The sequence below is a fragment of the Amblyomma americanum genome, chromosome 1 (genome assembly GCF_052857255.1).
Source record: "Amblyomma americanum isolate KBUSLIRL-KWMA chromosome 1, ASM5285725v1, whole genome shotgun sequence".
Classification (NCBI taxonomy): domain Eukaryota; kingdom Metazoa; phylum Arthropoda; class Arachnida; order Ixodida; family Ixodidae; genus Amblyomma; species Amblyomma americanum.
In genome coordinates, this window is record NC_135497.1 from 399,840,502 (window position 1) to 399,854,460 (window position 13,959).

At 49.4% G+C, this 13,959-nt stretch overlaps 1 protein-coding gene across 1 annotated transcript; it reads left to right on the forward strand.

The window, feature by feature from the left end:
* The first annotated feature begins 5,566 nt into the window (after positions 1–5,566).
* LOC144123691 (uncharacterized) lies at positions 5,567–8,045 on the forward strand. The gene is made up of 2 exons (XM_077656476.1): positions 5,567–5,950; positions 7,818–8,045. The coding sequence occupies exons 1-2, from the start codon at positions 5,591–5,593 to the stop codon at positions 8,043–8,045; spliced, it is 588 nt and encodes a 195-aa protein (XP_077512602.1). The 5' UTR covers positions 5,567–5,590.
* The last annotated feature ends 5,914 nt before the right edge of the window (positions 8,046–13,959 follow it).

Genomic DNA, 13,959 nt, shown 5'->3' on the forward strand with positions numbered 1-13,959 from the left:
GACAGTGTAGAGCATACTATTTTACTTAACATACTTGCTCAGTTACATCCTCCAACCTACATTTATGCGTGGATATCTGAATTTCTGAAGGACAGATTCTTTTACTGCGCCGAGGGAAACCTATGTTCAAATACATATTATCAATCAAGAGGTGTGCCGCAAGGATCGGTGCTATCCCCTCTGCTTTTTAATATTTTGGTCAGTGGCATGCCCATTCGTCCTGATATAACAGTTTTTGTGTATGCAGATGACATAGCTTTTTTCGCCTCGGCCAGGGGTATCCACTCCCTTTACCACATTCTGCAGAAATATTTGGATGCTCTTGGAGTATGGTTGCATGGTATTAATTTATCCCTGAATGTAGACAAATGCGGAGTTTTGGTATTTCCTCCAGACAGGCCTTTGCACATTTCATTAGTCCATCGCTCTCTCCAGATTCCACAAATGGAATCCGTAAAATATCTGGGTGTTACTCATCACCCAGCATTAGATTGGAGCCTTCATATAAAGAACAATGCGTTTAAGGGAGAACGCGCTCTAGGCCGGCTGACAAGAATCGCCAATAAAAAGTTTGGGATGCGCCGCGACACGTTATTGTTACTATACAAAGCCTACGTAAGACCTATACTTGAATTTGGTTGCATTCTGTTCTCTGGTAGCGCCAGCTACAAGATTCAATCCTTAATCTTACTGGAAAGGCGTGCTCTCCGCCTCTGCCTTGGTCTCCCAAAATCAGTTTCAAACGCCCTGCTTTATCTGGAAGCCCGTATCCCTGATCTAACTTCCCGTTTTCAAATACTCACGGTGCGAACTTTCCTCAGGTCGATGGACCCAGTGACTGATGTCAGTACTCCTATTTTTGTGTCTCAGCCGGCCTTATTCTTTTCTCATCATTGGCCACGGTATCAAATGCCAGAAATTATGTTAAGACAGAACCTTTTAACACCGATTGGTGTTGATCTCAGTTCTTTGCAGTGGGTTGATGACACGCCGGCAGCAGTGAAATTCTATTTCGACCACATCTTCCCATCTCATGCGAAACACATGCCCGCAAACATTTTAAACGGTATTCCATCGGATCACATAGAGGAATACCCCCATCATACGGTGCTTGCTACAGATTCCTCCGTCACCTGCCAAAATCTGCAGTTGGCATCTTTTCGCAGGATTTGGCATGGAGCTCTTCTGTCCGCATCCCAGATTATATTCCTATATTCTTTGCGGAATTTTTGGCTCTTGGAATGGCCCTTCACAAAATTCCATGCCATGTGTCTCATGTTATTATTCTCGCTGATTGTTTGTCAGTGTTAGTCTCCCTTGACACTTCACAAGAAGATTTTTTGAGCCGTATCCTGCGATTTTTTGTCCCATGCACTTTGAAGGTGGTCCGTTTTGTTTGGGTCCCTGGCCATGCAGGTATTCATTCAAATGAGGTGGCTGATTACTTAACAAGGTCGGCTCTTGACGGGTCAGTGACACATCCCGTCCCGAATTTCAGCCTGCTGGCGATTTCTAGGTTTCAGTGGTTCCTACATATATCAGCCAGGTTACGAGATCCCTTACTAAATACCACTGACTATCAGCACTTAGCATATAATTGGAACGTCCGTTCGTGTAAATCCAGGCTGTGTGAGGTAACAATGACGCGGTTGCGGTGAAGGATCCCAAGTTTGAATTTATGTCTATGCAGGTGTGGGTTGACACCGACGAACCTATGTGACGCATGTGGGAGAGTTGAATCTTTAGACCATTTTTTCCTCTACTGCCTAAAGTTCGCACTTCAGAGAAAGATTTACCTGCAGGTCCCTTTCTCCAGGTTAGGGCTCCCTTTATCTTTGCCAGTATTATTATCGTTTGGTGCGAACGCCAAGGGACTTGCATTGAGTTCTATTTGTGGGTTTCTCCACGATTACATAATTGCAACTGGTAGGTTGATGTGCTAATTCTTTTAAAGTTGTACGAGCTCTTCTTTTTTCACCAAAATGCTGTCTGTTATTTAACTGTCAATATTGTTCTGTTGTTTTTATTCATTGATTTTTCAAAACTCACGATTGGTGCTACAATTTTGTGTCATCTTCCATGAAAACTCCTTTTTTTATTCAACTACACCTTGGCCAATCCCCTCGCGTGGGTGTGCCATATACCTGGGGTGAAGAAGAAGAAGAAGACGAAGTCTCGCCGCGCTGCACGAGATCGCTTGGTTTTTTTGGACTGGCCGTCGGCGCTGCTCCTGTCCTGCTCGTCGTTTTGTGTCGCCCGCCGTGAAGTATTTCCCCTGACTTATTTTTGTACAAATCCCCTTTCAAAACAAACATTGACCGTATGGAAATAGAAAGGGCCAATCGCTCGGGCGACACTAAGAATCTGGTGACTGGCCAGTAATCGTGAAATTTGCTCATTGGAAGACGAAAGAAGCCGTTCTGTCGCAAGGCAGAAAGGCAAAGAATACAGTATCGGAGAGGATTTATCTCGCCGAGTTCAGAAGGCACGAAAGCACTTACTTACCTGCGCTAAATCTGTAACAGGCTCATATGCTTGACTTGCGAAACCCTTTTCAATGGCCCAAAAAGATACTTCTTTGACGAAGCATCAAATTCTGTAAAAGAAATCGCGCAGCAGACTTTCCATCGTCCGCAAAGCAAGCACCAACCACGGCCTTCCACCAGAAATGGCCTTTGGTTTTCCGTAATCTTCACTAATATACGCAGTTTTCTTTCAAAGCTAGATCGCGCATCTAACATCATATCATCAACAGGCAGCGCCATCCTCATTCTGAGAGAAACCTGGCTAAACAGTGACATTTCTGATAGGTTTTAGGCAGAGCAGCGCAATCTTATTGTTTTAACGTAGTGCGCAGAAATAACTGACACAAAATAGGCTGCTATGATTGGCCTTCCTTGACATAAATATGCAGGCGACTATACAAGCCCGGAATTACTATGGGACTTGCAAGCAGGGCTAGACGGCGACGTAATCACAGGCGTGCGCAGCGTTTTTCATTAGGGGGGAGCGAAGTTTCCCCGCAGACCCCGTCCCCTCTAAGCGATGTTCCTACGGCCAAAACCCAGGGCAAAGATGAGGAATGATCACAAAAGATTCATTTTAATGTGGTGGAATTGAAAAATATACAAAATATTATTGAGCAGTCGTTTTTACTTTCATGGGTAACATCGGCAGAGGAAGTCAGTTCCTGCATCGCTGGGGTATCAACGTAACAACGCGCTGCCGAAGGAATTTATATTGGTTTTCGATTAAAGGAAAGGGCGCAGTATCGGTCTCATATCTCATTGGACACCTGAACCGCTTTAAGGGAAGGGATAAAGGAGGGAGTGAAAGAAGAAAGAGCCGTAGTGGAGGGCTCCGGAATAATTTCGACCACATGGGGACTAAGTAATCCCCGATCTGGAATGCGGAGAGATGCAGTTTTGCTGATATATGTTTTGTATGTCCGACCAATTTTAATAATAATAATTGGTTTTTGGGGAAAGGAAATGGCGCAGTATCTGACTCATATATCGTTGGACACCTGAACCGCGCCGTGAGGGAAGGGATAAAGCAGGGAGTGAAAGAAGGAAGAAAGAGGTGCCGTAGTGGAGGGCTCCGGAATAATTAGGCCACCAGGGGATCTTTAACGTGCACTGACATCGCACAGCACACGGGCGCCTTAGCGTTTCTCCTCCATAAAAACGCAGCCGCCGTGGTCGGGTTCGAACCCGGGAACTCCGGATCAGTAGTCGAGCGCCCTAACCACTGAGCCACCGCGGCGGGTCTCCGACCAATTTTAGAATATGGATGTGTGCTGTTTTCTGGTACGGCTGCTTACAAAATTCCCCGCTCGTTCTTTTGGAGCGGGAAGCGCTTCGGTTGTGCCTTGGCCTATCCAAATGTGTGGGCAATAACGTGCTTTATCTTGAAGCCCGTATTCCTCTTTTATCATCTAGATTTCAATTCCTAACTGTTCAGACGTACCTAAGGATATATGAATCTATTTACACCGCTCCTTTCTGTTTGTTGTTGCCAGCCGACTTCCTTTTTGGAGTCCACTGGCCCAGATTTCATACCCCGCTGGTAGTTATGGTACAAAATTTGCTTGAACCTTTAAATGTTCTTTTGTATAACATCCTTCCGACAAAAACAGTGGGTACTCTGTAGAAATTGTCTTTGATGACATTTTCCCGAAAAACGCTAAGCATTTACCACCCCGCAGTTTAAATGGATTATTAGAAGACAATTTACAAAGCCTACCTATTAGCTTATCGATAGCTACTGACGCCTCCCAATGTGATGAAAAGGCAGGGGCGGGAATATATTGCCCGCTTCTAGATTGGTCTTTTTCTGTGCGGCTTCCCGACTACACCCCAATTTTCCAAGCGGAATTTCTGGCGGTAGTGCTTGCTCTTCGCAAACTAAAGCCAGCTTTCTCTTCAGTAGCTGTCACTACAGACTCTCTTTCTTTGTGCTCGTCCCTTGCTTCGGCTGTAGATTCGCCAATCCTAAACACCTTCCATTCACTACTCCTTTCACATTCAATACTCCCTCCGCTTACTACGAATCACGATTAGTGCATGCAGTGATTCTAAATACCAACAAAGATGATACTGAGGCTATCCACGAACAAATACCGCATAAGACGTGCAGGCGGAAACGCACTTGAAAGGGTAAAATTGTAGCAAACATCTGCAATGCCCTACAATTATGGGCAAAATAATTTTTTGGACGGCAAAGTGTTTATGAACGCAATGTTTCATATACTGTAATATTTCACTATAACAATCAAAGTATCCTCAGACCTCCCGTGAGCAGGTTTTTATTTTTTTTGCTGCTCATATTTTTGCGGCCGTCAAAACGTTCCCCGTTAGTTTTCTATGGCAGTCTGAACTGGTCGATGCGAGTGATGGGAAAAAGATTAAAAGGAAGGTTTTGCTGCGCCTTAGCGTTTTTCCTCCATAAAAACGCAGCCGCCGCGATCGGGTTTTTTACTCCAAAAAAACGCTAAGGCGCCCGTGTGCTGTGCGATGTCAGTGCACGTTAAAGATCCCCAGGTGGTCGAAATTATTCCGGAGCCATCGACTACGGAACCTATTATCCTTTCTTCTTTCACTCCCTCCTTTATCCCTTCCCTTACGGCGCGGTTCAGGTGTCCAACGATATATGAGACAGATACTGCGCCATTTCTTTTCCCCCCAAAAAACCAATTATTATTATTATGATGCACCTCGAAGAAATATACCCTTTACCTCGAATGTTTTCATAACAGTAACTCACAAAATTTCTATATTCAAAATTTTTCTCCAAAAATACTGGTCACGTGCATCATACTTGTCCAGGCAAAGCTTCTTCTCACAGAAAGTGAGGGACTCAATGCGATGATCCTTGTGTTTTTTTATCAAGAGCTATTTTCTTTCTTATTTTTTTTGTTATTTCTCTTTTTCTTTTCCTAGCTATGGCTCGTGCGAATTATGCCGCGTTCTTTTTTCCACGCGCGCCATTCTGATTAGGGAGCAGAAGGCGAAGAAGACTCCCTCGTGGTGTCCGTTGCACGCGCTGTCTTATTCCAGCTGTTCGATTTAGGCCAAAGGCTGTTTCCTCGATGGGACGTGGCCACGTTGTACGCGTCTGCCTACCGCTCTTCGATTACCCCATGGATCGCAGACTCGCCTCCGCTGGACAAGTACCTGACCGCACCCTGGATGGCTGGCCATCGATGAACGAGGAGGCGACCTCTGCTCGACCGGCGCACCGTGTTTGTCTCGGCGGTCGTCGATCTCGGAGCTCGCCGAACGCCTTTCCGCTGTACGGTTCGGCCACCACGCACACGGGGCACTCGGCGTTGGCGATGGGCGGCACCACCCGGCTCCATGACAAGGACAGCGGATGGCGTGGGAAGCACTCGCACGGAAGTGCACCCACCACAGCAGACTCTTCAGCCGACCTTCCAGCAACCGCCACGGTGAGGAATTATAGATGGTTTCTTTGCTGGGCTGCTGCGAAGAGACGCAGTAGCCGATGTTCGTCTGTGTCCTGTCTTGGGAACACATCACATTTCTGCAGATAGCCAGCAAGCTGTCTAGCGCCCCTTCTGGTGCACATTTTGAAACGCTAGCTCTCACGGCGAATAATGCCGGCTTGTGCATAGTGGTTGCTGTCAACCTCAAGTGTTCGGTGGACACCTCAACCCCTCCGTTAGACAAGCGAAGGACGAGGAATTATAGAAGGGAGAGAGAACGACAGGTTGTAGTGGAAGCCTTCAGATAATTTTCGACCAACTGGGAATCTTTGATGTGCACCAGAATAGCACAGCACATGGGCGCCATTTTGTGTTGCACCTCCATCGAAACGTGGCCGCCGTGGGTGGGGCTGACCTGGTGTTAAGTTTAGGCTGGAGAGCAGGACGTGCCCCGAAAGGAGGAGGAAAAACTTCATTAAAGTGAAGGGGACTTGGGCGAGCTAATGGTTGGGGCCCTCGTTCCAGGACTCCACTGGCTTGAGCTGCCCTGCGGACCTGTTGTATGAAGGCCCACTTGTCCTCCAGGTTATCGCAGGTCAGCAGCGCCTCCCACCAGCCGCCGCGGTGGCTGAGTGGTTATGGCGCTCGGCTACTGGCCCGAAAGACACGGGTTGGATCCCGGCCGCGGCGGCTGAATTTAGATGGAGGCGAAATTCTAGAGGCCCATGTACTGTGCGACGTCAGTGCACGTTAAAAAACCCAGGTGGTCGAAATTTCCGGAGCCCTTCACTACGGCGTCTCTCATAGCCTGAGTCGCTTTGGAACGTTAAACCCCCATAAACCAAACCAACCTCCCACCGCTCAAAAGACGTGTTTCCGTCTGTACATTGTTTGGTTTGGCCCCACATTCCCACGAAATGTGGAAGAGTGTAGGGCGGGCCTGGCACCAAGGGCAGGTGTCGTGGAGTATAATGTTGGTTCTATGAGATGTAGTCTATGGAGGTTTGTAAATGTGTTCGTCTGTATCTGCCGCCAAGAAAGGTTATTTAGAGTGCCTAATTTCCTATGAGGTGGAGGGAAGTGTCTTCTTTGAAGACGCTGAAACCACTTACTGATGCAAGTAATCTATTCCGCATGCGGGCGTTGCTGATATATTGGACTTTGCGTAAAGAATTAGATCACGATTTGCACATCCGTGGCAGTGCAGATAATGACAGCTAGTTAGTTTTCCGTTGTGCTTTTTCGAATAATCTTGCTCTGTACCATTTTCGGATTTATGAATTAGCTAGTCCGCTGGGCGCGGTTTTATACTACGGCAGCCAGATGAAATTGAGGGCCCGGAGCATTTGAAGCGCCACTGCATGACGACAAAGAGAAGTTGGCCTGCATCGACCAACTACGGCATTACAACGAGAAAGACTTGAACCACTTACTGAGGTCCGGAGTACCTGGGTTCGAACCTGACCGCGGCGGCTGCGTTTTTATGAAGGCAAAACGCTAAGGCGCCCGTGTGCTGTGCGATGTCAGTGCACGTTAAAGATCCCCATGTGGTCGAAATTATACCGGAGCCCTCCACTACGGCACCTCTCTATTCCTTTCTTCTTTCACTCCCTCCTTTATCCCTTCTCTTCAGGTTCAGGTGTCCAACGACATATGAGACAGATAATGCGCCATTTCCTTTCCCCAAAAAACCAATTATTATTATCATTACCACTTACTGACTTTTCTTTCTCAAGAATTCGACCTCAGTGACAAGTACGTTTATTACAACTGAGAGAATACTGTCGGCAAACACATTTTCCGTCGGAGAACTACAGATTCTATATTGGAGCACGGATGCTTAAAGCGTCTCTTAACCTTTCTGTTGCAGCCACCGACCAAGGCGTGGCCCGTCGGCTATTCCAACATAAAAAAGCCGTTTTGCGCTATTGACGTCGTGTCAGCAGTGGGGGCCGTGCTGATAATTTGGTGTGCGTGGCCGACCACCACCGCTGTGCCGGCGGCGCACCGCTGCCGAAGGCTCAATGAACCGCTCTGGGCTACGGACGACTTTTTACGGGCTGTTACAGCTGCTTGTCCGCTACGATGGCGTGAGTAACATTCCATACGCACGTGCGCATTGCATCAGTATTTAACCTGTGCCTGCATAGAGCTCATAACTTTTTTTGAACTACTACGAAAGGGAACACACGTGCCACCTCCGCTCCCCATCACGCTGTGGGACGAATATCCTTTGCGTTGATTTTCGAGCCTCAATGGCGCCAAGTCAATGAGTGTGCCAACATTTAGCGAACACCAGTTGCATTAGGTGCTGGCGAAGCTCTGAGGCCGAAAAGTGCGACAGATGCTTGCATACTTCATATTTCATAATTCCGGCGACTTCACACGCTATTTAAAATGGTTTTTTTATATAGACGGCAACTAGGAGTGAAATGCGGCCTTTGATTCCTCGCATTTACAATGGCTCTTAAAAAAGGCGTAAGGAGGTTTTTCTGTTTCAGTTTTCAGACACTGCAGCTGCCATCTTCGTTGTCTCATTTCGCAGTAAAAGGTTCGCCTTCACTTTACGGTGGAGACACAGAAGTGCGCTTGCGCATATCCCAGACTTCGAAGGTAGTAGACAGCTGTTTCCTGCTACGCTTTGCATGCGTTAATGAGCTGTAGCCCCCCGGAGAAGGCAATTTCATTTCGTCCTCTACTTGCATTTGTCTCTTGCCTCTGTCACGTAAGAGTCAAACGGTGCTTTCAGGGTACATTTCCAGCAGAATTTTCAGCATATTAGTGCCGCTTTCTCGCGTTTATACTCCGGCGTAACGCGCGCGCGCGCGCTGCACGGCGACCTCACGTCGGCCAAAGCGAGACCCTCTATACTCTACAACTGCGCTTGACCGCCGACGCGTTCGGCGCACTATGACCGCACTAGCGGAGACTTTGAGCACGTATGCGACAGCCGCCGCAGGCCCGGCTAGACCAGTTCGGCTCCGCGGCGAGGCGCGCGTTGTGACGTCATATGCCTCCTCGGAGCACCGCCATGGCGAAATCGCAAGTTCGCGGCCAGTAAAGCTTTCGCTTAAAAAATATTATGAATTAGCTCAACTAATCCAGGATATACAAAGCAAAAAATGTCGGCGTTCACTGTGTTCATTGGCGTTGGCGTTGACAATATTCTAGAGGGCGATGGCTTTGAGGAAAGGAAGGGCGCATAACTGGCTCCCTGGATATTCGGACGCCTCATTCGTGCTTTGATACATGTGGCGGGGGTGAGAGAGAGATATGGCCTGAATGCATTAGCGCTGACAACGTTGTGGCTGACATGCGGCACTGCAGCAATAGCTCGGCCGCAGCGTTCATTTGGTGACCAATCTCTCGCGATCAGCCCTTAACTGCATGCAACCTCCCAGGGTGGCAGGGAGGGCGCGCTGCCTTTCCAGTGTGCGGAACGCAATCAAAGCAAGCTTTTGCAGTTGGACACTAACGCCACGCACGTACATGAAAGTGAGACTGAGGTCTCCACTGACCCCCAGAGCCGGATGTGCGCCTTTCCTTTCGCGAAAATGAACGGCCTTTGCAAAGTTGTCAACGCCAATGAACTGTATGAACGCCGTCGGCTCACTTGTTTTGTTTGGTTTTTGAGGAAAGGAAATGGCGCAGTAACCGTCTCACATATCTCGGTGGACACCCGATCCGCGCAGTAAAGGAAGGGATAAAGGAGGGAGGGAAAGAAGACTGAGAAAGCTGAAGATTTAAGGTTGGATTTTGAGGAAAAGTGCGGCGCTGCGCAGTGGCGGAACGCCTGTGGCTCGGTGCTACTAGTGGCGCATGCGCAGTAGTGACTAGAGAGCGAGAGAGAGAGAAATATCCGCGGCGAGGCACGTGTTGTGACATCATGTGTCTCTTCGTTCCACCGCCACAGCGAAATCGCAAGTTCGCGGCCAGTAAAGCTTTCGCTTTAAAACTCCAGTAGTAATTATGCAGGAGGCATCCTTTGTATTTTAACGCGACAGCGTTAAGGAGCTCGTGTCGCAGAAAAGCTGGTGTTGTCGGCGTCTTTGACCGTGAGCGAAAAATGGCCCATCTCTGTGGACATCTGAACCGCGCCGTAAGGGAAGGGATTTTCCTTCCCTTAGGGCGCGGTACAGTTTTCCAGTGAGAATTGTGAGACAGTCGTCATTTCCTTTCCTTAAAATCAATTTTCATTTCAATTTCCTTCCCTTACGGCCTGGTTCGGGTGTCCACCGTGATATTTGAGACAGGCATGCTTTCCTTTCCTAAAAAATTATTTTCATTTTCCTTGCCTTACGGCGCGGTTCGGGTGTCCACCAAAATATGTTTCCTTTCCTTAAATTGTCCGGGCAAGGGGCCGCACCGAAGGACGATGGCGTTCCGTGGATTCCTTGGCAATGCTGCAACACGCTGTCGTGTCCCGCTCTTAAAGGCGAAGCTTAAGCGTCCTCCAAATTTTTCGTAGTCACCTGGGCGGAATACATCCGACACAATGTCCATACACATAAGCCCATCCGTCACTAGTATTACAGCGAAAGCTTTACTGGCCGCGAACATGCGATTTCGCCGTGGCGGTGGTCTGAAGAGGCCCATGATGTCACAATTTGCGCCTCGCCGCCGATATTTCTCTCTCTCTCGCTCCCTAGTCACTACTGCGCATGCGCCACTAGTAGCACCGAGCCACAGGCACACCGCCGCTGCGCAGCGCCGCGCCGTTCATCAAAATCCAACTTTCAATGTTCAGTTTTCTCTTCTTTTTCTCCCTCCTTTATCCCTTTCTTCAGGGCGCTGTTCGGGTTTCCACCGAGATATGTGAGACGGTTACTGTGTCATTTCCATTCCTCAAAATGCAAACAAAACAAGCCAGCCGACGGCGTTCATAGCTTTCATTGGGGTTGACAACTTTGCAAAAGCCGTTCATTTTCACGAAAGGAAAGGCGCATGACCGGCTCCGTGGTTTAGTGGTGACCTCAATCTCGCTTTCATGCACGTGGCGTTGCTGTCCAGCGCGTTACGTTGGAGTATAAACGCGCCTAAACAGAGCCTGCAACGTATTCGGTGGCGGCAGCTATGGGAGCCACTGAAACCCCCTTATACTCAGTGAATACAAAGAAAAAACCGTTGACGAGCGTGGGAATCGAACCAGGGCCTTTGGCGTTTTGAGGCGGAGACGCTACTACGCCGCCACGACGCCTCAAGGTTTAATAATAAAGGCGGAGCTAGTGAATGCACTCTCCCGATGTAGAAGTCGCCGCGCTTTCGTTACGTATATCCCGGCTAAGGTGGCTAGAATGGAGAGGTGTGAAGACCGCGGCGCTTTCCTTCGGCCGTGCGTGACCCCTCTGCGCACCGATGCCGCCAGGAGGAATGTGGCGTTGCTAGTAGCGGCGCGGTAAGCTCAGCCGTGTCGGCCTTGCGCACCGCGTAGCAGTTGTTAGTTCAGTTCGTTACGCCGTCTTTGTAATTGAGATTCTTAGATTGTTAGGTCGCACTGGGGGTGGGAGAAAACAATGGGAATGCGCAGCCCTCTAAGTGTCTCCTTAAGTAGGGACCACCGCAGCGGTGCTGAGCGAAGGAGAGGGATTAGAGATATGTGAGTCGAGGCGGGTCAGGAGCGGGTGTGGGGGGGGGGGGTTGGCATAAGGTGGTTTCTCATGCGAGGCGAGATGCCTACAACAGCAAAAAAGAAGACGGAGCGTTGGTGCTTTGCGCCGGATACAGAAAAACACGGATACAGAAAAAAAAGTCTCTGCCCTGCCTGCCAGGAAATGTTTGCCATGTGGTCTCGAACGATCCCAAGTGCCGACAAGGCCGTCAGTATCATTTTACAATCTTGTCAACGTCCCATGAAAACGAACTTGCACATATGCGTTCAGCCGAACGCGCTTGCATGGCGAAGCTGCGGCAGAATGTCCTACAGTAAAATGGTGGCGTGCCAAAAATTAGTTGTTTTGAGCATTCTGTTGCGCTGACAGCATCAGTAGTACATTTTTAATGCCTCATGAGGATTAATTTTTTTCCTTAAGGGCATAAATCAGGAGGATAATGAGAAGAAACGGAAAACACTGAAGCCTTGTGCGTTGTAGATCAAATTCTGAAAAGTTTTTCCTCTCACTTGTATATAGACGATTTCATGGCCACATGTGTTGCGTCACTGTCTAGAATCGTCGGAGATTGCTTACATGAGCGTCAAGATGGCATACATATGCTACAGGTTCGCAAGCGGCGACAAAAACTGGTTTGTGCGTTGGGGCGCCTTCAGCCTACCCGCCGCGGTGGCTCAGTGGTTAGCGCACTCGGCTATTGATCCGGAGTTTCCAGGGTGGGTACGAACCCGACCGCGGCGGCCGCGTTTCGATGGAGGCGAAACGCTAAGGCGCCTGTGTGCTGTGCAATGTCAGTGCACGTGAAAGATCCCCAGCTCGTCGAAGTTATTCCGGAGCCCTCCACTACGGCACCTCTTTCTTCCGTTCTTCTTTTAGTCCCTCCTTTCTCCCTTTCCTCACGGCGCGGTTCAGGTGTCCGCCGATATGTGAGACAGATATTGCGATATTTTCTTTCCCCTAAAACCAGTTTTCATTTTCGCCTTCAGCCAATATGCGACTGCAGTTTTTAGGTCCTACGGCGAGCATTACAACCTAGCTGCTCTTCTCGCCGTAGTGGCTGCGTTTCGGAGGCGGCACAACGCAGAGAGTCAGTGCACGTTAAAGAAACCCAGGAGTTTGAAATCATTCCAAAACCTTCCACTGCGGTATTAACGGTGTCCCTCACATCCTCGGCAGCGTCTCGAAATGCGCACGCACAAAACGCGCTTCGGTCCAGATTGCAATGCAAACTCGGAGTGTGAAGCAGCATATTTCACAGGAATAATGATGCGAGTTGACGAAACAATATTTTACAATAAAGATTCATTCTTTGACACTCACAGAAAATGCGCGATAAGCGAAACGGGCTCATTTTCGCTTCAGTGGTAAAAATGTTGCCCACGCGATGCCCTCATTTCGTCTGCACGCCTTACTGCGCCTCTGCCGTCAGCGCCGCCACACGGCATCGGCGCGCTGCGGTGCCCAGCTTCGCCGGCCGATTTTCACACCTTTCAATTCTAGCCACCTTACCCTGGCCTAACAGAGCTAGGCCATCAGCAATTTTATTGCGAAGCAATACTACTTTAGGTCGCACTTCAGCCCGTTCCGTGGCGAGGCGGTGGTAGGCACCATTGGCCTTTAGCGTGACCTCGCTGCGTGACTTCACCTAGAGTGACGTCACACCAGCTGTGTAAAAACGGGGCCCCATCTCACGCCATCGCCAGGCGAGGGGGTAGCCACCAACGGCGGCCTAACTCCCGCTCCTCTCACCAGGGGCGCTACGGTCGGTGTGACGTCACACCAGCTGTGTAAAAACGGGGCCCCATCTCACGCCGTCGCGAGGCGAGGCGGTAGCCACCAACGGCGGCCTAACTCCCGCTCCTCTACTGATTCGCAATCACCAGGCTTAACCAAGCTAAGCCACGGCCGTTTTTTTTTATTTTTGTAATTTGTATGTTAGTACGTTGTTCGTGCCAATACATCGTTCTAGCAATTTCGTTCTGAAATAGGGCGAGGTCTTTGATCTTTTGCAGACGAGGCTAGCCCTTTGCACTTGATTACTGTCGACGCGACGCTTAACGACGCACGGACTCCCTGCGCTGGTTGTAACGCGCGCCGCTCTAGTGGCGTCCGGAAGAACCATTCGAAGCGGCGTCCTTGTCATTGTTAGGACCGATTCCAGCTATACAAGCGACTCCCTCTCATCTCTATGTCTCGCAAAGTCAGCGCTGCGCTTTCCACGCTATACCGCTGTGCGCGTCACAAGGGGGGCAAAAAGCGCATTGAACGCGGCGCACCGCAACGTCGCGTGCCACCGTAAATACGCAGCACTGCTTGAATCAAGGCACTGGCGTCGGAGACGTCAAGAGGCCAGACCTCACGGCGACGTGCGTACTGGCCACCGTTCTCACGGTGGTGGCTATG

Bases quoted from the DNA above. Each gene is read 5' to 3' on its own strand.
- LOC144123691 (XM_077656476.1), top strand. From the start codon at position 5,591: ATGGGACGTGGCCACGTTGTACGCGTCTGCCTACCGCTCTTCGATTAC. The intron at 5,951-7,817 runs GTGAGGAATTAT...TTTCTGTTGCAG, and splicing joins ACCTTCCAGCAACCGCCACG to CCACCGACCAAGGCGTGGCC.